This window comes from Anticarsia gemmatalis, chromosome 11 (genome assembly GCF_050436995.1).
Source record: "Anticarsia gemmatalis isolate Benzon Research Colony breed Stoneville strain chromosome 11, ilAntGemm2 primary, whole genome shotgun sequence".
Classification (NCBI taxonomy): domain Eukaryota; kingdom Metazoa; phylum Arthropoda; class Insecta; order Lepidoptera; family Erebidae; genus Anticarsia; species Anticarsia gemmatalis.
This window is the reverse complement of record NC_134755.1, coordinates 5,696,168-5,720,190: the sequence shown is the minus strand read 5'-3', so window position 1 is coordinate 5,720,190 and position 24,023 is coordinate 5,696,168. Positions and strand designations below refer to the sequence as shown.

The window sequence follows — 24,023 nt, the reverse complement described above, 5'->3', positions numbered from 1 at the left end:
CGAAACTACTTTTTAATGAATGGGAATCGATTCGTATTTAGCCCTGAACTCTATTTGAAATATAGGTAGCATCGATAAGGCTCGAAGTGTCGGCCGGCGAGTAGTCGTTGACGGGCCCTCACATGATTGACCGTATAAAACGGCTTTTATAGCCAAATAAGTAAAAAAAATATCAAACAACTGAAATGAACCGCCGTAGTACTAAACTCGCGTTATCAGGCTTAGTCTATTTGCTTAAAATCGCGTTTTTCTACTCATATTGTTAGATCGTTGCCAAATACTGTTATCATGCATTTGTAAAGGATAAAATCTAAATTATACACGTCATAATGTTTTTACGATAGTTATCATTCTATCTAGTGAATTATGAGTGAATTCGTTGAAAAAGAGATTTTATTGTTTTGGGAATACGTCAAACGGTGAGTAACAGAACCTCTATTGTGTCATAGCGTGCAATTATTCATAGACAATCTGCAGGATTGCGAGGCACTGACCACTTAAAATATAAACTGCACGCGATTTTGAGTCTTATTTTTTGTGCACTAAGTTATTTACTGCGCTAAACATGTCAAAAGTCTGTAATCGTAAAACTATGATAAGTAGATGAACTATTTCGTGTTATAATGCACTTTCTTAGAACAATATTCATGTTATCAGTAACAAGAATACTGTCTCATCGGAGACAATGTGATTAGTGACTCATGACTGTACCCTGAATCATTGACTTTGTTTTCAAAAGTTTTAAATATAACTTTTTTTTACCAAAATACATTTTTTTAATTCATTGTTTGTATCATAATTGGTAGGTACTACAATGTTCACACATGTTGTATTTTTTTTATTTCTTGGATATTCACGTCAGTTTATTTTGGATAATTGTGATAGAAATGTAATGTATACCTACCTTATTTCTTGAGCCCTTGACCCCTTATTAATATTATTATGATCTACATTACGATATTCTATCAGATGAAGAAAATTTTATAGTTAACAGATGTGAAACTTTTCCTTCAGTTTAAGAAGAGTACGTAAAAGGTTGGGTATGGATGTTCTGGGTTCCCTTGTAACCCAGTCAAAGGGCAAAATTCTATGTTTGACGCTATGTACTATCAAGATAGTAATTGATGGTTAGGTAGCTTGAAAAAAAATTAGATTGTAGTTGAAGAGTACTTTATATAATTCATATATCAGCTGTATTATTCCATTGTGTTTTTACTTGTACCCTTTTTTATATATGGGTTTTCATTAAACCCATAGACTGTTGAAGAATAAGCTTAACCAGAAAAGTAATTAGTTCGGCACTGGATGCTAATAGTAAACAATTACCCTACCATACCCTTAATATTACGGCGTAACCTTTCTTCTCTCTTAATTGATATCCTGAAAAAATCGACACACTGCCCGTGCTTTACAGCAACGTCATTGTAAATAAAAAATGTCATCCTGTCCATTTTAAATGAGTCACGCAGAACGCTAAATGACAAAATCGATACAAGTAACAAATAAAAAATAAAACTGGGTCACTAACTATGTCAAATTGGTTTAAAGTAACCCTACGTAGGAAATTGTTCAATGGTAGAGCCAAATACATTATTAATTCATTGGTTAGGTAGAGGCCACTTATCGATGTTTTCTTTGTATTGTTTTTTAAATGAATTATCGATCGGAGCAATTTGCGTATTATGTTGAAGTTATGGGTATTTCTTTTTGTTTCACATCATACCTAATTTCATAAAACTTGTATGCTTCGGATCCAAAATTTGTTGCAATAAAAATATCAATAAATTTGTATGTTACACTAACACGAACTGCTGAACCAATGGTGATGAAGATAGCTGAAAACTTGAGGTCAAATATAGAATAATTTTGTTTTCAAAAATTGCTCTGGATTGGTATCCAATAAACCTTTATATGATATATAATTTGTAAAAAAACCTTTTTGCGAGTCATCAGTAAAGGTTTATTTGGTTGAAGCATAACAGTATCCAAATCTAGCGGTGACCAAATATGATAAAGTTTACTCGACCTGGCTTTAAGTCTCAACAGTGAACTTAATCTCATATGGCTCGTCCTTAAGGAGATTTTTACCAACATTTTGATAAGTATTATTACTCTATCTTATATTTACTTTTGTTACTCAGGAAAACATACCGTAACTTCAAAACATTTAAATAGATACTATTAGCGAAGACCTTTTTAAAGTGACCTTGCAAAGATTATACAAAAAATGTGCACTTATTCACGGGAACAATTCTTTAAATACATTCCAAAGTTTTGACGAATCCTTATCTTTGGGTTCAACTGGCCATTATTGCGAAACAATATGGGATGATAACAGTAACTGTATGGGGTGAGTTGTCATAGGAATAGACCTTTAAATAGTGTGAACCTCCAAGGAAGAAGCATCAGTGCTTTCAAGGACCTCACTTGTAAAGGATCAAAAAATTCATACCTTTATAAAGGTAAGCTACTTTCTATCTAATCAAGTTTATTTGGATTAGTTAGGATCAATCTAATAACAAATTTATTTTTCAGATGTTCAAAATATTGCCAGTAATTTTGGCTCTAGCCGTAACAGCATATTCTGCTGAAATATCATCATCGTACGCATTACATGAGAATAATGGAGCCTTCAAACCTGAACTTATCCCGCAAAAGGATAGTCAAGTTGTCGTAGAAACAAAGCCTGATGTAGCACATCCAGTTTATAGAGCAGAAGAGAGGATTCAAGGAAGGGCAAGAATTGAACCTGTTAGACCTGTGAACCCTGTTATAAGGCACGATGCGATGCTGGCAGATCAACCTGTAGGAGCCACTGATGTTAATAATAGAGTTGTAAGTATAACTTTTGATGGAATCTATACTTATATTATAAAGCTGAAGAGTTTGTTTGTTTATTTGTTTGTTTGTTTGAACGCGCTAATCTCAGGAACTATTGGTCCGATTTGAAAAAATATTTCAGTGTTAGATAGTCTATTCATCGAGGAAGGCTATAGGCTATATATCATCACGCTAAGACAATAAGAGCAGAGTACCAGTAAAAAATGTTATGAAAAACGGCTCTCCCTGATAAAGCTAATGATGGAATACCGAAAGAACAAAATATAGTAGAAAAGACTCTATATGACATAGCTTTAGTAATTATGTTTGTATTACAGGATGATATGGGAGCGTATGCAAATGGATATGTGCCCGTGCCAGCTGAAGTGCCGTACGCTGATATCCCATACGCTCCAGGTTACATGTACGAGACTGGATATTCGGCGCCCAATAAGTGAGTATAAAACAGTTTTTTATCCCTTTAGTTGGTTTTGACCAGGTTTTACCAGTTCTTGATCAATATTACTAAACTACACTATTAACGAGTAAAGCTGTGACTAATTCTTTCAAATACCTGGAAGTAGTAATGTCATAGGCTATTATGAAGTGTTTCAAAGACTTATACGCATACATTGTCGTCATATCGTTGGTGTCATGTTTTATATCTATGTAAGCACTGTACTAAAAAGTAATATTCACAAAGAAGGTTTAAAAAGTTTATTATAAGCAGTTAATTGTTTTTATTTCAGCTACGAGATGTATGGACTCAACTCGTATTTGATGGAGCCTGATACTTCTGCTCTAGGCTTGCTGTGGAGCCAAGTGCCTGATGGTAGAGTAAGTACCATTAGTTTAAATATGAACTCAAACATCAATTATTTACTTATTAGTTTCATTTAAGTCATATACATATATATACATACATCGTAATCAACTACTTATTTCTATTGAAGATGCTCATTGACTAATACATATAATATATATACCATCTTTGTTTACCATAAATAAACCTGATTGTATTTCGTATATTACAATGTCCTGTCAATTTATAACCTTTTACTTATTTAGACTCTTTCTCTTAATTTTCCAGACGCTGGTCAGCTACGTCGGCCGCACTATTCTTTGGGTCTTCAACAGCGTATTTGTCCTACTCCTCGGCTCTCTTCTCACCATCGGGGTCTGCTCTTACACCAACCTTTGCACCATTGCCTTCCACGGCGTTGGCCCCATTCATGAAGAAATGAGAGCTCTCATGACTCCAGAAAGACTTGAAAAGATCAGCCATGCTGCTGATTTTGTAAAGACTGCTATCGACAAATACCAGAAAATCCAAAAAGTCACTGATGAAGTGCCCAGCATGAGAAGAAGGCGTGCCATCTTCAACTATTAAGTTTTGCTCCAGATTATTATTTTCCCTTTATGTTTGAGCACAAAGATTTTATTATATCATTTAAATATCACATTTCGTTTGTTTTTTAATCCTGTTAAGTATAAAAAACACAACTAATAAAACTTTAGATATGATTATTTTTTCATATTTACGAAAGAAGACATACCCTTCAGTGGATGATGACGATGAGTAAATAAAATAAAGATAAACACGAACCGGGAAACGTAGTGTTGGCAGGCCCCCCACAAGATGGACCGACGACCTGGTAAGGGTTGCCGGAGTCCGATGGATGAGGGCGGCCCAGGACCGGTCCTATTGGCGCTCGATGGGGGAGGCCTTTGTCCAGCAGTGGACGATTCCCGGCTGAGATGATGAAACACGGGCGTAATAATTAATTAGAATTTATTGGCTACATTATTTACAATAATATATTTTATTCCTTATATTATCTTACGAAGTAAAAGCATTTTGTATGTTCTGATACGTATCATAAGCCATACTAAAGTAGTACTGTATGTCATCCAAATAAGGTATAGGGTTGTCTAAAGTGACGGTACAGCTCGAGGTGAAAGCACAGAGGCCTACTGCCATCAACATTCCAAATATTACTTGAGCACCGTTTACTAGTGCCCATCTAGCCAGGGGTAAGATTCGTGACCCGAGGTTCAGGAGCGTGTTCTGAAAAGAAAAACGCCATAATTAGTAAGAAGTATCGTACTTATTTTAAGTCTTGGTTATTAAAAACAATTGAATTTACGAGTAGAGTACTTGTAGCTGATACATGGTGTCTCAGGATTCAACGTTAAGCCAAAACGTTTTGGTTCGACGTTGAGTTCTGGGACTAGACTATTCTAGTAATTATTTATTTTGTCAATAATATTTCTTGATAAGATTGTACTCTACGGTACATAATCATTCCTAATTGTAATACTTACAATAGGACCAAGCATTAAGTCAAGTAAAGTAGTTTCCAAAGCTGGTTCGGCTACAGCGTATTCACCTTTTGCAACTATTTGGTATCTGCAAACAATAATTTTGAATGTAAATAAAATAGCACACAATCACTTTAGTGCAATTACTTTAAACAATGTTACAATTTGTTCTTTGTTTACAAGCCTTTGTAGTTTTCAGAATAAATGTAAAAAAGCGAAGCTTTAACTAGCTTTGAATATAAATCAAACTAGCTGTCTGCTTGCAAACTTGCTTAAACTGTTTAAATATTTTGAATGCAAAGGAAAATGAAGCACGTTTTCACAAAAACGAAATGTTACATTTTTCGGAAATTATTTGATTTTTATTAAAATGAATCAGCGCAATGATTTAGAATGGTGAACAGAATGACATAGGAAAGTATTAACTTACTGTTTCGTAGCAGGCGTCTTACTTTGGACCACTGGTAACCTTTGCAAATCGGTACGGTGTTCTCGGATTAGGTAGGTGGGATGCGTTTCTGAAATTACTCCAGATAGACAGCATACTGCGAGAATTAACAATGATATCCGTGACATCTAAAAACCAAAACACAGATTATAGAGGAACCATATAAAAATCTGCTATAAAGCAAAAGCTGTGTTGAAAAAGTAGGTATACTTACTTAAGAAAAATAATAAATCTATCGAAACTTTAATAAGGGCATAAGTAAGAGTATAAATTTATAAATAGTAAAGATAACTTACTTTCAAAGTAAATTTTGATCAACGGTTGTATTTTACTGGTCGTAAAATAAAACTTATATGATTGAAGGAATTAACTTTTGCACTAATATATAGGGACTACAAATACCCACATTAATTAATTGAAATGATTATTGCGACGATTTTGCGTACTTTATTAATTGCCATGATTAGCGGTTGCAGATACTTATGTTGTGCAATTTCGCCGTTAGGATAATCTTCTACTTTCTTTTTCATATTTTAGGTAGCAAATGTAAAAAAAGTTACTGTAGGATTCAGAGGTCAGGATATTTATCGGTTAGCTTAATATTAAGAAATCCAGCATCTTATTTTATAGGTCCATCTATCCGTAAAAAACACTTAAAACGGGACGTCATAAATTTAATTTTTTAGGCAAAATTTACATCGTCTCATATACAGAGATGTGCTATTAAACAAATAATAAGTATAATTAGAATAAAAAGCAGTTGAAGCGCTTTTTACGTTCACAGTTAATCACGTTTTTTAAATGAAATTAAGAAATGAACTACTTAAAGATTAATTAACTAACGAACCTTTATTTAAAAGGATATCGACATTTTATTTTATTTTAATTCGGAAAGTGAACTTTCTATGTGCACATTAGGATTTTAAATTATAAAGGTAAAATATTCCATCTTTAAATAAAATTTTCTTTTTCTTTTTATCAGTTGGTTATGTCTTTTTTTATTAGTTAGGTATTCTTCTGATTGTACCTATATTATGTTTTATGTTTCAGATGTTGAAATCAATCATCACATTTGGTTCAGTGATCCTTTGCTTGGTGTCCGCGGATCTTATCGATGATATTATAGATGGTAATGTACTATCAGCAGTTAATGGAACTAATTTTACCCAGTTTGATGAAACGCCAAGTGATGTAAGTTAAAATATATGCACTTAATTAAGTGTCCCACTAGACTTTAATAGTTCTAAAATTTCGGTAGTAATAAATTCGTGAGGCAAATATGTAGGATTTAAAAAAAGAAAATGTTATATCCAATGATGATGAATGATGAACAAATTTAGCATATGGCAGTGGTTATCTGGGTGCTTAGAATGAAAATTAGTAATAATTGTGTATTTTACTTTCAGAAACCTCCACAAGTATACCACGGTGACAAGAAGCTAGTGAGCATAGTAATAAATCCAATAATACACAATATTGCCAACGGCAATGGCGGGGGCGGTGGTGGCGGCGGTGGCGGCTCTGGCTCCCAAGGTGGATCTGGTGGAAGCAGCAATGGAGGCGACAAAACCACAGAGAATCCAAACAAACCTGATAATCATATACCTCCAGTACAACTGTTTGCTGAACTTGTGCGAGTAAGTATTACAACAATGTCTTATTTCCTTGTAAATGTTTTATTTCTCGTATGGTAAGTGATCGGAATAGTGCTGATTCTGTTAAAGCCAATCAAGCCAAGTGACATCGCTGAACGATATTTTATCACCATGAACAGGTGGATAGTTCTGCAAAGATTTTCCCATTTTTGCGTATCTTGCACATAGATTGCGTAGATAACTCATATCTACGCAATCAACTGCGTCAATAGGTCGTGGGTTTGATTCCCACACGTAACAATGATTTGTGCGATCCACAAATAACTGTTTCGGGTCTGGTTCTACTCTGTGTCCGTTGTTTGTATGTTTGTAAAAGTCCTCGAGACACACGAGCAATTTTTTGTGCGGGAGTTGAATTTATGCATTCTTGTTTGTTGCAGGTATTTTTCAGAAAAGCAAGATTCCTAACACGTTTTGTACTGAACGGCTTCCTAGCTTTAATACGAGGAACTATTAGATTTATAGTATGCACATTCGTTCCTATATGTGGATTATTCTCCGTATTTGGTGATGAGATGGACGATTCAATGGCTACACCAGAAGGAATAGCCCGAGGACTGGACTTTATACAAGGAGTTATAGAAAGATTTCATGATGTTCGAAATAGTACCCTATTTTAAGACTTTTAGTTTTATATTTATCTTAAACTAGTAATAAACTATTTTTAGAATTTGAGTTTCTTTTATTCGATTTGTTTGAAGTGATTTCAGTGCCTGATTATCTTATCAAAAATATTAACGTTATTGTTATCTATTCCACTACCTTATTACTCATCTAAATATTTGTAGTAATCGTACCTGTTTTAAAAAGTAAAGCTTTGTTCAGTAACGGCTTGTTTGCCAATACAATAGCTTAATATAAATGTTATGGTGAAAGACATTTTAAATATGGTCACAACGAATGCCCAGCCCTGAAATAACCAACTTTGTTTTCACCAAATATCTGGGTCTATACTTAAAAGCAATTGTATTGTGGTCAGGTGTGCTTCTAACCCGAATTGTTATACCTAAATGCCATCAAATTGTCGGTAATATAAAGGATTGCAAGTTAAAATAATCATTCAAACAATTTTCGACACTATAATAAGCAATGATCGTGATATTAAATAACGTAATACGGTGAAATTAGGTATAATTTACTATAAAACGTTTTGAAATTTTCAATTACCGGATGTTGGTATTCGTATCTTAATTTTAGCAAATAAAGATCTAATTATGGTAATAATCCTCTTTAATCTATACTTATCTGAAATTTATAACTATTTATCGAAACAATATTGATGTATTGAGATTGAATATTTGGTTTATCGAATAGGTAATAGAAATTATCAGAAGATAAAAGTTAATTATTTATTTTTGTACTTTATTGCTAGTTCGTATGTACTGCCGGTCTATTTGAAGTTCCAAATCTATAGAAAAATATGCTCCGTTATTTAAGGACGCGTGTTTTTGAACTTAAATCAGAGCCCGTTGTCGGACAAACGGATATTTCCGACTAACGTGTAAAGTCTCTTCATATAGACTTGTTAATGTAGCAATATGGTATCCATTAGCCCCCATAACATGATTATTTACTAGCTTCCACCTGTGACTTCGTTCGCGAGAAAAGATTTCTCGAGGTAAAAAGTATTCTATGTATTAGTCTAGGTTATAAACTATCTGTGTATCCATTCCAATTCCTTCAGTAGTTTTACTTGAAACAGTAACAAACGTACATAGTACATACACACTTCCATCCTCACAAGCATTTATAATATTAATAGGACTGATAAGTAACCCTGAATAACAAAAAAAGAAATTAAAAACACGATTCCTTTTATCAAGGAACACGTAGTATATTTATAAGCCAAAAAGTTCACCTTTATGATTTTCGTATTGCGTGACTTAATCAGAACACAATAAGGTGCTATAAAATCATAACCATAGCTTGCCACCTCGTAGGCTTTCACGCAACAACCATTTTTATTTACGAAGGATACAGGATAGTGCCTTTAGACATTCCTGAGGATTATTCCATACGACGGATAGCGAGTATCCTACCTGCCAAGTAGGCTGTAGTATTTTCTATCGAAAGTGCTAGACTTTTGATGATTTTCTTTTGTACTCCTTTAGGGGTTGTAAAGCTAGCGGGGTATAAGTGGGTTCGACGTCTAAAAACATCTTATACTCAATGCTGTACATACATAAAGAGATCAAGATTTTTATAAAGACATTTTAGTTGGTTATACTGGGCCGGATAATGATTACGATTCCATCAAAATTAAAGTGGCAAAGTATCACTAGCTCTAAGTGGGCAGTGGCAGGGGCAGTGGTAAAGGGCAGTGAAACTTCGATAGAAAACCTTGCATATATGAGAGTTCTTCAAATGGGTCTTAAAAGTACGTGAATACTATCTTCCCGCTCTTGGTCAGCGTAATGAAGTTAGGACTTAAACCTCTTATATACTGGGAGGAGAAACAAGCCCAACAGCTATAAAATAATGGATATTTCATATTAATAGCAATATGTGACTAGGTATATCTATACTCATTTCAAGAATCACGTGTACACATTAATCACTATTATAAATCGGTATAACAGTTACAAACATTTGTTTCGTATATTTCTGTTCCATTCATTAGTTCTAATAACTATGTTATTGTTGATGACATTGTATTATGTATATGTATGTATGTATGTGCCTACTATTAACTTCCGGCACGATATTATAATTTCACATAATTTCCTACTATTTAGTATGACGTTCACTGAATTATCTCCCGTAAATTTTATAGAGATCATTTGATATGATGATCACGGGTTAGTATGATAATGATAACTTAAATAATTTTGATTGACTGTTATCTGCTTTAGAAACTTAACCTCATCATACTACTGTTTATACCATATTGGGCTTAGCTTGTAGCTATAATCTTACTTACAATGTATTGAAACCTTGTATACCTTAATTTTTTTTAATACGATCCTTGAGCTTGCAGAGTCACACCACTTCACCCGTAGCTGACCAGCTTGGTGAAGTCAAGGCCTAACCCTTCCCTCATTCCAGAAAAGACCCTTGCTCAGCACTGGGGCGGAAAATGGGACAGTACCTAATAGGCTTAAAAAACTAACTTACTAACATATATAACTACTAATCATGCCGTACAATAAGTCTTCCAGCTGAACTTTCTTCTCAGACAAAGTGCTGTCTGAATTCTTTACATAAAAAAACCCCTGCAGAATATATTAATTCCCCTATTTAAACTTCGGTTTCCGTCTCCAGAGTCCCAGAGTTACTAGTACTTTATGAAATGTACTATACTAGTATTTTCATAGATTTTTGTAAGCAGTGCTAAGTTAACATTATGTTTGTATCTACTTAGTTATTGCTCTGGAAAAATGATTGGCAATTTTCAATATGTCATCACATTCTTATCACATTACATTATTCTCGCTTTTGTCTTCACTCTCAAATATGCGCAAGTTTCCAGCTGTTGCACTCATTATATTTGTTTTGTGAAGTCATTGGCAGACGGGCCTCGTCATTGGACTAAATAACCGACACACGGATTACAAAGACTTTATCTTGTTGACTTTTAACGCTCATTGTTTTTAATAATAGTTCATCAAAAGTGCTTAAACTGTTTACTAATTTACGTGTTGATTCGTTTTATATGACTGTAAATTTCATCATTACAAAATTTTCCACGACTTTATATGCCATTAAATCTTTATCTATTTGGACATGTTAATAGGATATTTTAAATGTTTTCACACCTTTCTGTTCAATATTAACGAAATTTACAGGAGTACAACATTTATTAATTAATGCGTAACACAGTTTTATCTATAATCATTAATTAGAAATCAATTTGACGATGCATATCAGAATTATCGCTCTCGTAGTGACACAATCTCAATGTGACACACGAGTACACATGCACGCAACAAAATATTTTATCAATGTCGTGTTAATATCCACTTGAAAATAAACAAGAGAATAGTAATTAGGATTACAATCACAAACATCATCAAACGGTCATCTCAAAACCATATCGGCCAATCACCCACTCGCGCGCAATATGACGCGCAATATAAAAATAGCACAAAGGATAAGCACCAAACAAAAGAATCTTTTTATATCAAGAAGATCCCGTTTATTGTATTCGTAAAAGAGACAGAAGCATCCGGTCAGTATGAAACGCATGCGGACGATGTGTCATTGTCGCCTTATCTTGTACCTCTAGTACATACTTGTGTATCAGCACTTGTGTTTTGACTGCAGAAACATTATCTTGCCAACTGCAGTTTTGTTTTCACTTTATTTGGAAACAGACTTATCTGTAGCGGTGTCAGTATTAATTATACAGATCCTCTTATCACCGGGTTTATCTTTACCGAAGTGTGGAACTGTGGATCAGAGTTTATTCGTCACTCGTGCATGTGAGCTGGTGGATCTCAGACATAAAATGGGGAATTCTAAAAGTAAGAAAGTGAAGATTAGTAACGAACAGACGCAAAATGTTCAAAAGAATACAGAAGAGAGTACAGAAAGGATAAACTCTTTGAAGTCTGATGCTCATGATGGTGTTTCTAAGGAGACGAATGGAGAGTTCGAAGGTGGAGAGAACAAGGATCGTGACAATGCGAGTAGTGCGTCGACAGTGGAAGTGCTTGATGATAAGTGAAGGCCAGTGTTGGACCGTCTCTCTAGTTTAACCAGCCAAGTCATGTATCGAATAAGTTATTAAACAAGAATGTAAGTGATATAAATAAAACTGTTTTTGTATGAGTGTATTTGGTTTATTTCGAACAATGACGTGTTAGTGTCCTAAGTAAACATAATAAATACCACGTTGTTAGTTTAATCAGAATATTTCCAATGTAAATTTTGCCCGGTTTTATTAAAGGCAATCGAGTGGTTTTATTGTAATGATAAAAGTGGAGGGCTGATAAGTTATAAGCTAACAAATGTTTAAATTGTTGAGACGAGATTATATTAAATTGCCGCTTGTTGTTATAGCATTTATACTTTAAACGATTAAAGAATTTAAAAGTATGAAAAATTTATATGGAGTAATTACGTCAGTGTGACTCACAATGTTTGAATTGTATGAGACATCAGACAACCTTGTGTGGGCGTTGTCTACAGAATAATTAAACAATATATTAATATGTTACATGTATTGAATATTTGAATCTTAAAGAACCCGTGTCAATTTTAATTATAGCTTCTCAAAACCCAAATAGTATGTTATCAAAGAAATCATAAGTTACTTCTATGTTTGTGTGTATTTGTGTATCGTTGCGAACAATCAAGGTTATCAGCCTTTTATGTATCAGATGGATGTCTAAATAATATGTTTCATCTTCTAGCTCATAGCTCGAACATTTCCATTTTTTAAGTATATAAACCGACTGTTTAATCTCGCACATATTTTGTCAATTCGATGAGGGCAATTAGTAACAAGCCATTTCTGTTTCCTACCTAATAATACAAAGTGACAGTTGGTTAAATAGAAGTACAATTGTGTTTGACTATAATTTCGAATATTATTTTATTTTGAAATATCTACATAGTTACTGACGTTCTTGATTAAGCCATAGCCATAAACTGCATTAAAAAAGTTGCGCCAATCTTTCAAACTAATATTTTTTTTAAAATTTCAATGGTTTAGTCAGAGGTTATTTTATAATACCGATTCAGTTTCAGTGCATTTCACAATACATTTAAAGTTTACAACATTATTTTAGTAAGTATAAGACTTTTATTACGTAGATATATTATCTTATCTAAGTAAATAAATATAAATATTTATATACAAAAAGTACAAACAAGGAATTTATATCAGCTAGTTATCATGTTAAGAAAGTAGTCAGCTGTAAAGGACGGCTGAAGTACACGACGAGTCGATAGGGCACTGACACGAGAGGTCAACATGATGCTTGTTAATTCATTGTTTCGTGGGATATATCACACATGATGTTTATGACTTATTACTGCGTAAAACTGACTCACTAGAAGCCGGCTACCGGCTTAGCCACATTTCTAGAAGAAAATAAAGTGATTTTCCAAAAACTTAGCTTTTGTTTATTAGTTGGACAATCTATCAAACTGTTAGTTAGATAGATCGTCCAGTAGTATCGACAGATAGATATGACAGATACAGAATGAATGATGAAAAATTCTATAAATATATACACAATACACTTTGTAATATTTGGTGATCCCATAAGGTTGAAGGTTTTGCAAAAAGGCGATGTTTTTGTAGGTAGAGCGATGATTTCTTTTCTAGATGAATGTCAATTCAATATTGTAGTTTTAACTAGAAGTGGTCATAGTTATACTTTCATAGTTAGATCATAGTTAGACTTTGAGTATAAAGTAATTGCTAGGTTTGTTTAATGGAAAACATTAAATAATTCCTATGCATTGTGTACCTACAGTGTGTCTGTTTATATACATTTTATTTCTGTAGTTACCATTATCCTCGTATATTTGCGTGACTGCGTGACCTGAAATGACATAACTTGAAACTAGTCATTAAGGTAAACATACTAAAAACTAAATAATTATATATGTTACTGTAAAAGCCCGAACTGTGGTAAATCCTAAGATTTTCCGGTAAAACCTAAGATTTACCAACTCTCACTGGTAAAAGTCCGAACAAGCCAGAGTTTAAAAACTATGTTACGATATATAAAAAAATCCTCCTTCATAACTATGTTTATAACTATTTCACGGTATAATTATATACTGTGACATTGTTATAAAGAAGGAGTTTTGGGCAAAGCGACATGGGTAGGTTAGGTTAGAAGGCTAAGGTGGGAGCGAGCGAAGCGAAGCTCCCACCTTAGCCTTCGTGGTTATTTTTTTTTAACCATCCAGAAGGAGGAGCCCCGCGAAGCGGGGCTCCGGCGACATCTTGACATCATCAAGTGAATATAGGTAAAAGTTCGAAATAAAAGAATTGTTCGGACTTTTACCATTGCGAGTTGGTAAATCTTAGGTTATACCGGAAAATCTTAGGATTTACCACCGTTCGGGCTTTTACAGTAACATATATAATTCACTATCTATTTTTAACCACAAAATACATTTTGATGTATTATTAAGGTAGCTATTTTTGCCATTCATTCCTTTGGCAATTTTGGGACATGATTTGCTCAATTATTTGGTCACACTATGTTGCTTACGGGCTGTCGAATAGTTGTTTACGCGAAATTATTAGTACTACATACATACAGAAATACACAATATCACGCTTGTTTGATCCGAAGGTGTGGCTGTAGGCAAAGTTTTACGAAGCACACCCAAGTTTCGACATTAACAATATTATTCCCATGGTGTGGGGCGAGCCTATTGCCATTTACCGGGTTACGAAACTCCGAGCTACTATTACAATATTCTTTTAGAATCAAACCAATTTTTCTTTGCCGTACCTAGGAATTGAACCCGAGATCTCATGGTTATTGGTCGGATACACCATCGAGCGTACCACAGAGACAGTCAGTAGTAGTTAGTTAGTACTACGTTTATATAATGCGTAGTAATTGCTCATTATTCCAGGTTTGTTTCCAGTAAGATTATAAACGTCCTTGAAAATTGCATGTCAGAAGGTAATGGTATGGTGTGGTTGAATTACATGCAATACAAAATGCCATCTGTTTATTAAAGTGTGGAATATTCTTTGATGTGTGTTTAAAGGTGTATTAGACACTGGAGTGTAATGTTAGGGATGGTCATGGTCTCTGATTCTATTCATGGAACTACAAATTTTCGGAACGTAGTCTGGGCCCACTCATTGTCAATAATAATGATAGATACTCGTAACTAATTAACCCCCGGTTTCTGAGTACTTTTATCGGTAGTTTATGTATTCAATAGCGATTTTTTATATGAGTTTAAACGCAATTGAATAAATAAACTACCGCTAAATGTACCTCAGAAACCGGGGGTAAATAATGTTTTCGAGGGTGATACCAAAACATGGTAAGGTAGGTTAGAAAAAACGGGGAAGGCCTTGCTCCAGTAGTGGGATACGTAAAAGGCTTGTTAAAAAACTTATTAGGATAATGTAAATATGAAGCCTTTTTAACTACAACATTTTTTTAGGAGAATATGACGGCAATTCGCGCGCAAATTGTTTTACTATTATGTACATACATCTATACTTAATATTATAAAGCTGAAGAGTTTGTTTGTTTGTTTGAACGCGCGAATCTCAGGAACTACTGGTCCGATTTGAAAAATGATTAATTAAGGCTATAGGCTATATATCATCACGCTACGACCAATAGGACCAGAGTACCAGTAAAAAATGTTACAAAAACGGGGACAATAAAATTATGACCCATTTCCTCTTAAGTGACGCAAGCGAAGTTGCGCGGGTCAGCTAGTATTATACAAAACGAACCCATTAAAGTATTTTGAAGTACAGTAAATATTTTGATAAGGTGATCTCATGTCAGAGAACCATCTATTCGTATCACACATGACATACCTTGCATCAAGTTGCGCAACAAATCACATAGATTAGAGGACTTAAGCACATGAGCATTTACGTCACCAGTTTTAAGCATCTCTTTGATTATTCCAAGGTTAACAAATCAAACCTTACATGCTCATTACCTGTAATATTGTCTCGTCATTACAATGCGATCAGCAAATAACGTTTAGAATTATAATGATGGAGATTCAGCAGAATATTTGTGATCATTATAAATTATTTAAAGTACTAATATATTATGTTAGATATGTATGTATTGGATATCGTATTGATGAAAAAAATTACAAAGAGTTAGATATGTCATAAGTATAAAACAAAAAACAAAGTTAAAAACCTATTCTTCTGCGCTGTATGTACACTTCAGGCGAAACGGTCGAGTGTCAGTTTTTGAAAATTAGTTTTCAAATATCCAGGTTCATTGATGAATTTTAATATCCTATAACCGACGTCTACACATTGATAGTAAATATATAAGTTTCTTGGAAACCTACCTAATATTTAAAATCACATCCAATGCAAGCCTTTTATTTATATAATAGAGTTTGTAGAAAACCCTCATTATAAGATAATGGCATAAGAGAGCCTTTGCTTAGCGGCATGCGTCATAAATCATAGAATACGTAACCAGTCATTCTGATCCGCGATTTGATGGTCACAGTGAGTCGGCGGTATGGTGGTACCGCCCAACGTTGCTATGGTATCCATGGTCATAACAGCCTTTATTCTCAATCATAACAGACATGTTATAAAAATCAGTATATCTTTGAACGTAGACTGACGTGTTGACTTCAGTCCGACAAAATATTTGAACAAAACAAACGACCGCCGTATTAGGTATTTAGGATTTCATTATTAAATCGTGTCCGTAATACTTTAGAAAAATAATATTTGTTTATTTATTGTGAAAGTGCAGTAAAAATAATTCAAACTGGGCCAATGCATGGACAAAACTGTCGTCGAGAAAATTCAAAAAGCGAAGTGAGTTTGGCAACACTTAGAACGACTGAAAGTTTATTAGATCGTTTGCGGAATTAAATTTAGTAGATGCAAATATTTTTGTTTGATAAACCTTACTGCTTTCTTTTAAATCTTTATATAAATAATATTTAAATATGATTTGTTGTCATGCTTATAAGCTTGAATCGATAAGAGTAGAGGTTTCTTTTTATTTAGTTCAGATACCATTAAAATATCTTGTAATCTTTTCATAATCTTTTTGTTACTTCTCTAGATTTAAATAGATAATCTCCGTGTAAACTTAGTACTTCAAGTGCATGGTAAATCGTTAACAATGAAGAGCTTAGCTTGTGCAGTTTCTTTATGTCTTTTAATAAATACTATTGGGTAAGTTTGGCCTAAAACACGGCTCAAATCTGGTTTTGGGAATTGATTGATTTTTGCGTGAGTTTTTTTTTCAAATTCTGATTTTCTTCCAAGATTTTCTATTGGTGATGGAATTTTTATTAACATTTCTATTGTTCAGAAGTCAGAGATTGCAAACATTTTTAACAAAAGTACAAAGTACACAAAGCCGTACCTTGCACGCTAATGCCTACTCAGCAAAGCAATAAAAATGTTGTCATGCAACGGTAAAGCGAATGAATCGCATTTTTTACTTTGCTATTTGGTATATTGATTTAAGAAATTTCACAGAGCCTTGTCAAGTAAACTCTTTGTCTTCTTTTGTTTTGTTTTCACTTGCTTTACCATTATTTCGTTGCACATAGTTATCTTATAATCTGAGTTATTTTTGTGTAGGTATATTCTGTAGTTTATTTCGTACTAATCACCTACAATATGGACTTTGTTTCGTACCAATGACTTGTATGTTTATCTGAGAGGTGCTTAATTTATCAAGTAAGTATAGTTAATGATCTAAATTATTAAAATTTGGTGAAAATGGCTAACCTGCCTTTTGAAAAACGTGCAAAAGATCTAAGTGTTTTTATGTTAGACTGTAGAGACCATTACTATAAAAATGCTTTGAGCGTGCGACACGAAATACATTACTATAATCGTTGCATTTAGTGTAATTCACTAATCGCTTAATGTGAGCTTTGTGTGAGGTGACCACGTAATGGTTTTAGGAGAAGTAATTCGATCAATTGATATAGTTCAACCACTTAGTACACAGCCTTGTATGCTAGCTAGCAGGTCCAGGGATGGCGAAGGTATAAATACAGAATTTAGAATATCAGCGACCCGCAGTACTATAATCTAAACTAACAGTGCATGCTACGGTTCTCTACTAAGTTGTCGCACTATTGCCCCTCTGCTTTTACTGATATCGCAATACGTGCTATTGACTGTGGTCTAGGCGGTAGTGGATACAACTGCTGGTCACGAGGTTTCAGGTTCAACGGTTAAACTCTCGTGTCTGGCAAAGAGCTATCTTTTCTATTTTATATTAGACTATTTCTCAATGTAGTTTGTAGAGTGTGATAACATGGGTGGTATTCAATTGGATTATAATTTTAAATGGTGAAATGTGGATGTATTAGATACACATCATCCCACTCCTTCGAGTGTAACATGCCTGATGTTTTGTAATTTTATCAATTGCACGGATTGCACCAATTGCACCTTTGTGTTTACTAATATCACAATCTATGCTATTCATTTATCTAGAGCGTGCTGATAATTGCAATGCACCGGGCAGTCACGTTTCAATTGCATGCAGGTTTGTATAAGAATATGCGCCTTGTTTTTATACAATAGCTATACGTTCAGCTGATAAAGTTTCTAGAGTAGTAAAGTGTAGAAATGTAAACTACTATTATATTGGATTTTGATTTCAAATCTAAAGGTTCTCTTATTGATCTTGACGTGTACGTCCTACTAAGATTGAGTCTTCTTGACCTAGAATATTAGAAAAATATACAATGAAAGACTACTATTTTGCGCTGGAAATAAGTTACATACCGTGGAGTAAAAGACAACTAGACGATATATTTTTGGAAGCAAACGCCCCTCAGAGGATTTTAGTACGCTTGATGTTTCTCCAATAACATAGAAAAATCTGAGGCCCAAAGGTACCTTAGAGTTAAAGGTAGACCATCGTTTGTAAATCTTTTTTCTTGGAGTATCAGTCGGGCTACAAATCAAAGCTATTACTACAAAAATAAAAGATTCTAAATACCTTATTTTAACAAAACGCCTTACAATATTTTATAGCAACGCCGCCGCCCGTTCTAAGAGCAGCAAGATGCCGACACAGCCGATCAAGTTGTACTACTTGCCACCATCCCCGCCATGTCGGGCTGTCATGATGACGGCTAAAGTACTCGGCATAGACCTGGACCTCGTCCTCACCAATATTATGGAGGGGGCGCATATGACTCCGGAGTATCTTAAGGTAAAGACTGACTAAACGCCTGAAACTATGGTGAGATAAGTAAGGATAGAACTTTAAGACGACGGCTTCCGTGCGGTAGTTGTCTTTCAAAAAGAAAAATAAGTAAGCCAGAAAGGACTTGGTAAGGGCAAACGTGAGGCCGCCCTTACGCCTACAATAATATTGCACAATATAATGTAAATAGGTATTATTGATCGTCTACAGACCGGCTTAAAATATTTTGTTCTCCATAGAATATCATGAGTTTTCTTATTTTTCCTCTGAATGGCTTGATACCCCTTCCTCATTCGGGAGGAACAATAATGGGTTTTTATTTGCTTGAGCCATTTCTTACTAGGTACCTACCCAATGCAATAAAGAACTACTAAGTATGGAATACTCTCATAAGTGTGTAGTGGGTGTAGGTATCATATGACATTCTAGCGCAATGATGTGTAACCGTTTAATTTTCCTCAACCGTGTCAAGAATATTTTTTTCTATCCACATCGAGTCCTTACATACTCATATTTATTTTCTCGAAATGCTCAAGATCGCGTCATAACTTGCCGGGAAAGTCGATATCAAAATAAAAGTTTAAGTTTAAGTTTAGTTTTATAAGTCTACGATTTTCTGTTTCCTAGAAAAAGTCTAATATTAGCTCAAGACATTAATGGGACTATTTGAACTATAGCTACTAGCAAAATTATGATAAGTGGTCGCGTGTGTAACCCACATTTTTATTTTTGATGAATCGTTCTCAGCAAAGAAAGGTTTTACACAAATGTTTGTTGCCAAATCTAGAATATTTACGACTTATTGATCGAACACAATGTTATTATTAGAGTCCGTTTACACCAGGAGAAAAGAGAAAATTCAAGAAGTCTATTTACCTTTTTTTTATAGGAATTCATATACCTGACTTCAGCACTTACCCCCGGTTTCTGAGTAACATTTAGCGGTAGTTTATCTATTCAATAGCGTTGTAACATATGCAAAAAAAACGTCATTGAATAGATAAACTACCGCTAAATTTGACTCAGAAACCGGGGGTTAAACACGCATGTTTATTTCTTAATTGTTTTATTTTATTTACATCACAGTACTATTTCGTAACTCCGACGTGCGACTTCAGAGATAATTATATTTGCCTAAGATTGACTCGATCTGAGGAATCCAGAGTTCGTGCTCTTTATTTTACTGGTCTGTACAAATCCAATGGCTTGTCCTAGTGTAAATGCTCCGTAGTAATGTAAGTTTATGTTGTTTTTAGATGAATCCACAACACACAATACCGACGATGGACGACAGTGGATTTATTTTATGGGAAAGGTAAGCTATTAATGGATTTACGGCAGAATTACTAGTGAACAATTTTTCCGTATTGAGTGGGCTGGCTCGTCTAGAACATTCTTAAATGAAAGATATTATGTACGTGTTCTAAGTACCTACCTAAGTATAAATGCATATAAAATTATTACTAACAATATCTACTAAGACGCAGTTTTAAGTAAGTTACCTACACTAAGTAAGTTATAAGTTTCCTTGTAGTTTTCCTCTTTGTACAATTTGTTCTTTTGATTATTATGCAGTCAAATTAAATTGTTTTCAAAGACAATATTACCTCTTTAAGTTTTGCCTTTGTGTCTTGATCATAAAGTCAAAATATATTATCTATATTTTCGAGTAACTATGATTAAATAAGTGCTTATTCGTATTTATAAGAATAGGAATCAAATTTAAATATTCTAACATTAAACGAATAAGTTATGTATAAATGATTGAGTGGGTCTCACTGGATGATTTTACCCGTACTTTTACTTTTTTTCTTCTAGCCGCGCTATAATGTCTTACCTGGTGAACGCCTACGGCCGTGATGACTCCTTGTACCCCAAGAACCCTCGTCTACGAGCCATCGTCGATCAGCGGCTGAACTTTGATCTCGGTACCCTGTACGTGAGATACGCAGGATTGTATGTAAGTAATTTATCCCATAACCAAGTTGGATATACCAAAATAAGAAAAAAAATCTTAGTTCTTTTGTTGTATTATTTACTTAGAAGAAGAAGAAGAAGATTATTCACTTAGAGAAAAACTTTATGGTAAGTCAGGAGTAAGCCGGAAGTAAGCCACTAGTTACCCTGGGAAAATAACCGCTAACCCTTCGTCGTTAAGTTCTCTTTAATCTTAGGTTTCATTGGAAACGCTCAGGTTTTTCTATAGACTAGCTTCTACAGTATAACTTAATACCTTCGCGAAATTTACGATGTACATTATGTTAAAAGGTACTGAATGCAGTAGGCTTACATCATCAGTAATACCACAACGCAAAACCACAATACCTTCCCTGTATAATATCGGAATGCTTAGCCATGAAAATGAACACTCATTATGGACATAATATGATAAGAATATAGGTGTATGTATAAATAAGTGTGACGACCTGCGGTCTGCCGCGACCATATAACTTGAATACTAATTACTAAGGTATTATAGAATGCAACATTGGTCATTGCTAAAATTAAGTAGTTAACTCGTGAGTAGGTTTATAATGCACAATAAATGTTCGTAACAACTGTGTAGAATTATTACTTAGACTATTTCAATAAATTACTCCTTATATTATATTAAGCTATACTTAAAAGTCTGAATCAGACTATTTTAAGGATAGCTTATCAGATTTAATGAGCAGATTTTGAAGGTCGGGTTAGCAGTTTTGAAAAATTTGTGAAACATAAGTATATAAAGGTATCCTGAGATTTTCCTCTGAAAAGAAATATTCCTAACGATCCTTGTGATCACGTCGATGAGGATGGAATTACTAAAATAGATAAACGACTTTACGGCTCTGTCCTCCTGGAACTCCCAGTCTTCTCTCGTTCTCCAGTCATTATCATCGCATTATGTAATTTATCTCTTTACAATTTCCAGGTCCCGATACTGTTCCGTGGTGAAGAATACAATGAAGAGAACGCAGAGAAACTGAATGAGGCTCTGGGTTGGTTGAACACTTTCCTGGACGGACGAGCCTTCGTCGCTGGAGAGAACCTCACCATCGCTGATATTTCTATCATCGTCACTATGACGAATCTGGATGTAAGTATTACGAAGAAGAAAATTTTGCTAGACTTTAGTTTCCTCCATTTATGTAGACATGGCTATAAGTAGGCTGGTAATTTTATGACTGCAAAATACAACCGTTTCAAGTGGATTTTGACTTGTCTCAGGCCTTTTCTGATCAAATAATAAAGGAGGAGAAGGAACGGGACGCGGAGTATCCAATTGGAGGTACCGCGTCCTGGTCACTTTATGATGACTGTTGAAGGAACACCATCAGGTTTTTAGTTGGTATGCCCAAATTTAAAAGCCGGAACGCCTAGCCGGTGGGAGAGCCCGACAGACCCCTGCTTCCTCCCTGGAGCGGAATATGCAGTAATGCATTTTCCTGAAGAAAAAAAAGTCCCAACAGAAGGAACGTAAGATAGATAGACAACACGGCGCAAATGGACGTAGCTCGTCAAGTCTTTAAACGTCTACGCTAGAGGACCCGAGCACAAGCGGAGAACAAGCTGTGAATCATGTGAATGTGAATGAAGTCAAATTTCAAAGTGTGGACTGACACGGGCCTGGAACGAGCAAGCTTCTAAAATTAATTTGTGCTGGGCCTGTACTCCCCTCGTAGACTAGCGCAGACTCACCTTTACAAGGACAGTTTTGATCTGCGAGGTCTCTTCATCCTTCTGCCTTTGATTTAACAGCTGTTTTATGATATAAAAGTTATTATTGTCCCTCTGGTTCTACTCTATTGGTTTCAATTATTGTTGAAACTGCACGCAGTGATTGTTACCAACGGCTCCCTATCATTTCGGTAGTTAAGTTCCGATTGTACAATTTAATACGAGGGGGACCGTTCCATATTGCGCTTCCGGATAATAATGTGACCCCTAACTGTTTATTATTACATCACAAAAGATTTAATTTTAGCTCGTTATATGAAACTAGGCAGATACCATTTTTTATGATAAAATTTTGGTTACAATTCTGACGGATGAAGTTATATCAAAGTGTCAATGGTCGTGACCATTGGCTAGAACTGAAAAAAAGATTTTACGGTGATTAAAGTAAACTAGCACAGTTTAGCAATCGTACAAATATTTAAATTAAAAAATGTTTCGTATCGAATTGATTGACCGTACAGTGCTTTGCAGTTATAAGTACATCTAAATACCTAGGACTGCAGAGAATTTTAATAATAAAGAAAACTGAATTGGGATTCACTTGCCTCTGGCAGAAATATTTCCTTAACCTACTTTCAGTCTAAGGGCTAGTCTAGTTCTTTAAGAGACCACTGTAATTACACTGTTGTTTCTAAATCAGATAGCAAATCATCAGATAAATAATACATTTCTGAGTATGCCTGTTGTTGCGACTATTAAATAGTATACATACAGAACGATTTTTAATAATATTTTTGTTTCCAGGCTTTTGGCTACGACTTCAGCGAACATGAAAACCTTACCAAATGGTTCGAGAGGACCAAGAAGGCACTGGAACCTTACGGCTACAACGACATAGACGTCGCAGGCGCACAAATGTTGGCTTCTTTCTTAAAGAAAGAGTGATCAATTTCACTATTGTTTATTTAGTTTCACGGCGAGACAGGTTAATCGATTAGCAAAAGTGTCGTATTGTATTAATAATGTTAACATAAATGTTTAAGTCATGTGCTGCGTGTTTTATTTTCTTTGCGATGGTTTTATTATTACAGGTTTTTTATCAGAAATTATTAAGATACAGGCTGGTACAAAAAATGTGTCAATTGAGCGAGTAAAATTAAACAACTATGCATTTGTGTGTGTGTGTGTGTGTGTCAATGTTAAGATTGGGTATTGTTGAACAGTGAGAGTAATGCATAGTAAACTTCACACATCTAATGTGTCACAATAATTAATCAATGC

General features: G+C 34.5%; 3 protein-coding genes across 7 annotated transcripts; all 3 read left to right on the top strand.

Annotated features, from left to right (window-relative positions):
- The first annotated feature begins 121 nt into the window (after nt 1-121).
- On the top strand, nt 122-23,790 carry LOC142976644 (glutathione S-transferase 1-like). 5 transcript variants are annotated; one of them, XM_076120123.1, is made up of 7 exons: nt 16,446-16,567; nt 16,965-17,077; nt 18,908-19,088; nt 20,339-20,397; nt 20,901-21,042; nt 21,997-22,161; nt 23,547-23,790. In XM_076120123.1, exons 2-7 carry the CDS (start codon nt 17,025-17,027, stop codon nt 23,685-23,687), a joined length of 741 nt encoding a protein of 246 aa, XP_075976238.1. In that variant the 5' UTR covers nt 16,446-16,567; nt 16,965-17,024; the 3' UTR covers nt 23,688-23,790. The 5 variants fall into 5 exon arrangements, with proteins under 5 accessions (XP_075976241.1, XP_075976243.1, XP_075976238.1 ...); XM_076120124.1 differs by having other exon boundaries at nt 16,456-16,711; XM_076120126.1 differs by lacking the exons at nt 16,446-16,567; nt 16,965-17,077 and adding an exon at nt 122-419.
- Nucleotides 2,304-4,274, top strand: LOC142976718 (uncharacterized). Its single transcript, XM_076120234.1, has 5 exons — nt 2,304-2,462; nt 2,536-2,835; nt 3,159-3,274; nt 3,570-3,657; nt 3,911-4,274. Exons 2-5 carry the CDS (start codon nt 2,536-2,538, stop codon nt 4,208-4,210), a joined length of 804 nt encoding a protein of 267 aa, XP_075976349.1. The 5' UTR covers nt 2,304-2,462; the 3' UTR covers nt 4,211-4,274.
- On the top strand, nt 6,641-7,337 carry LOC142976617 (uncharacterized). Its single transcript, XM_076120059.1, has 2 exons — nt 6,641-6,781; nt 6,997-7,337. The coding sequence occupies exons 1-2, from the start codon at nt 6,641-6,643 to the stop codon at nt 7,282-7,284; spliced, it is 429 nt and encodes a 142-aa protein (XP_075976174.1). The 3' UTR covers nt 7,285-7,337.
- Nucleotides 23,791-24,023: the final 233 nt, after the last annotated feature.

Excerpts from the sequence above, each read along its gene's own strand:
- LOC142976718 (XM_076120234.1), top strand. The coding sequence starts at position 2,536 with ATGTTCAAAATATTGCCAGTAATTTTGGCTCTAGCCGTAACAGCATAT. Across the intron at positions 2,836-3,158 it reads CTGATGTTAATAATAGAGTT|GATGATATGGGAGCGTATGC; the intron begins GTAAGTATAACT and ends TTTGTATTACAG. Across the intron at positions 3,275-3,569 it reads GGATATTCGGCGCCCAATAA|CTACGAGATGTATGGACTCA; the intron begins GTGAGTATAAAA and ends TTTTTATTTCAG.
- LOC142976644 (XM_076120126.1), top strand. The coding sequence starts at position 367 with ATGAGTGAATTCGTTGAAAAAGAGATTTTATTGTTTTGGGAATACGTC. Across the intron at positions 19,089-20,338 it reads TGACTCCGGAGTATCTTAAG|ATGAATCCACAACACACAAT; the intron begins GTAAAGACTGAC and ends TGTTGTTTTTAG. Across the intron at positions 20,398-20,900 it reads GGATTTATTTTATGGGAAAG|CCGCGCTATAATGTCTTACC; the intron begins GTAAGCTATTAA and ends TTTTTCTTCTAG.
- LOC142976617 (XM_076120059.1), top strand. The coding sequence starts at position 6,641 with ATGTTGAAATCAATCATCACATTTGGTTCAGTGATCCTTTGCTTGGTG. Across the intron at positions 6,782-6,996 it reads TTGATGAAACGCCAAGTGAT|AAACCTCCACAAGTATACCA; the intron begins GTAAGTTAAAAT and ends TTTTACTTTCAG.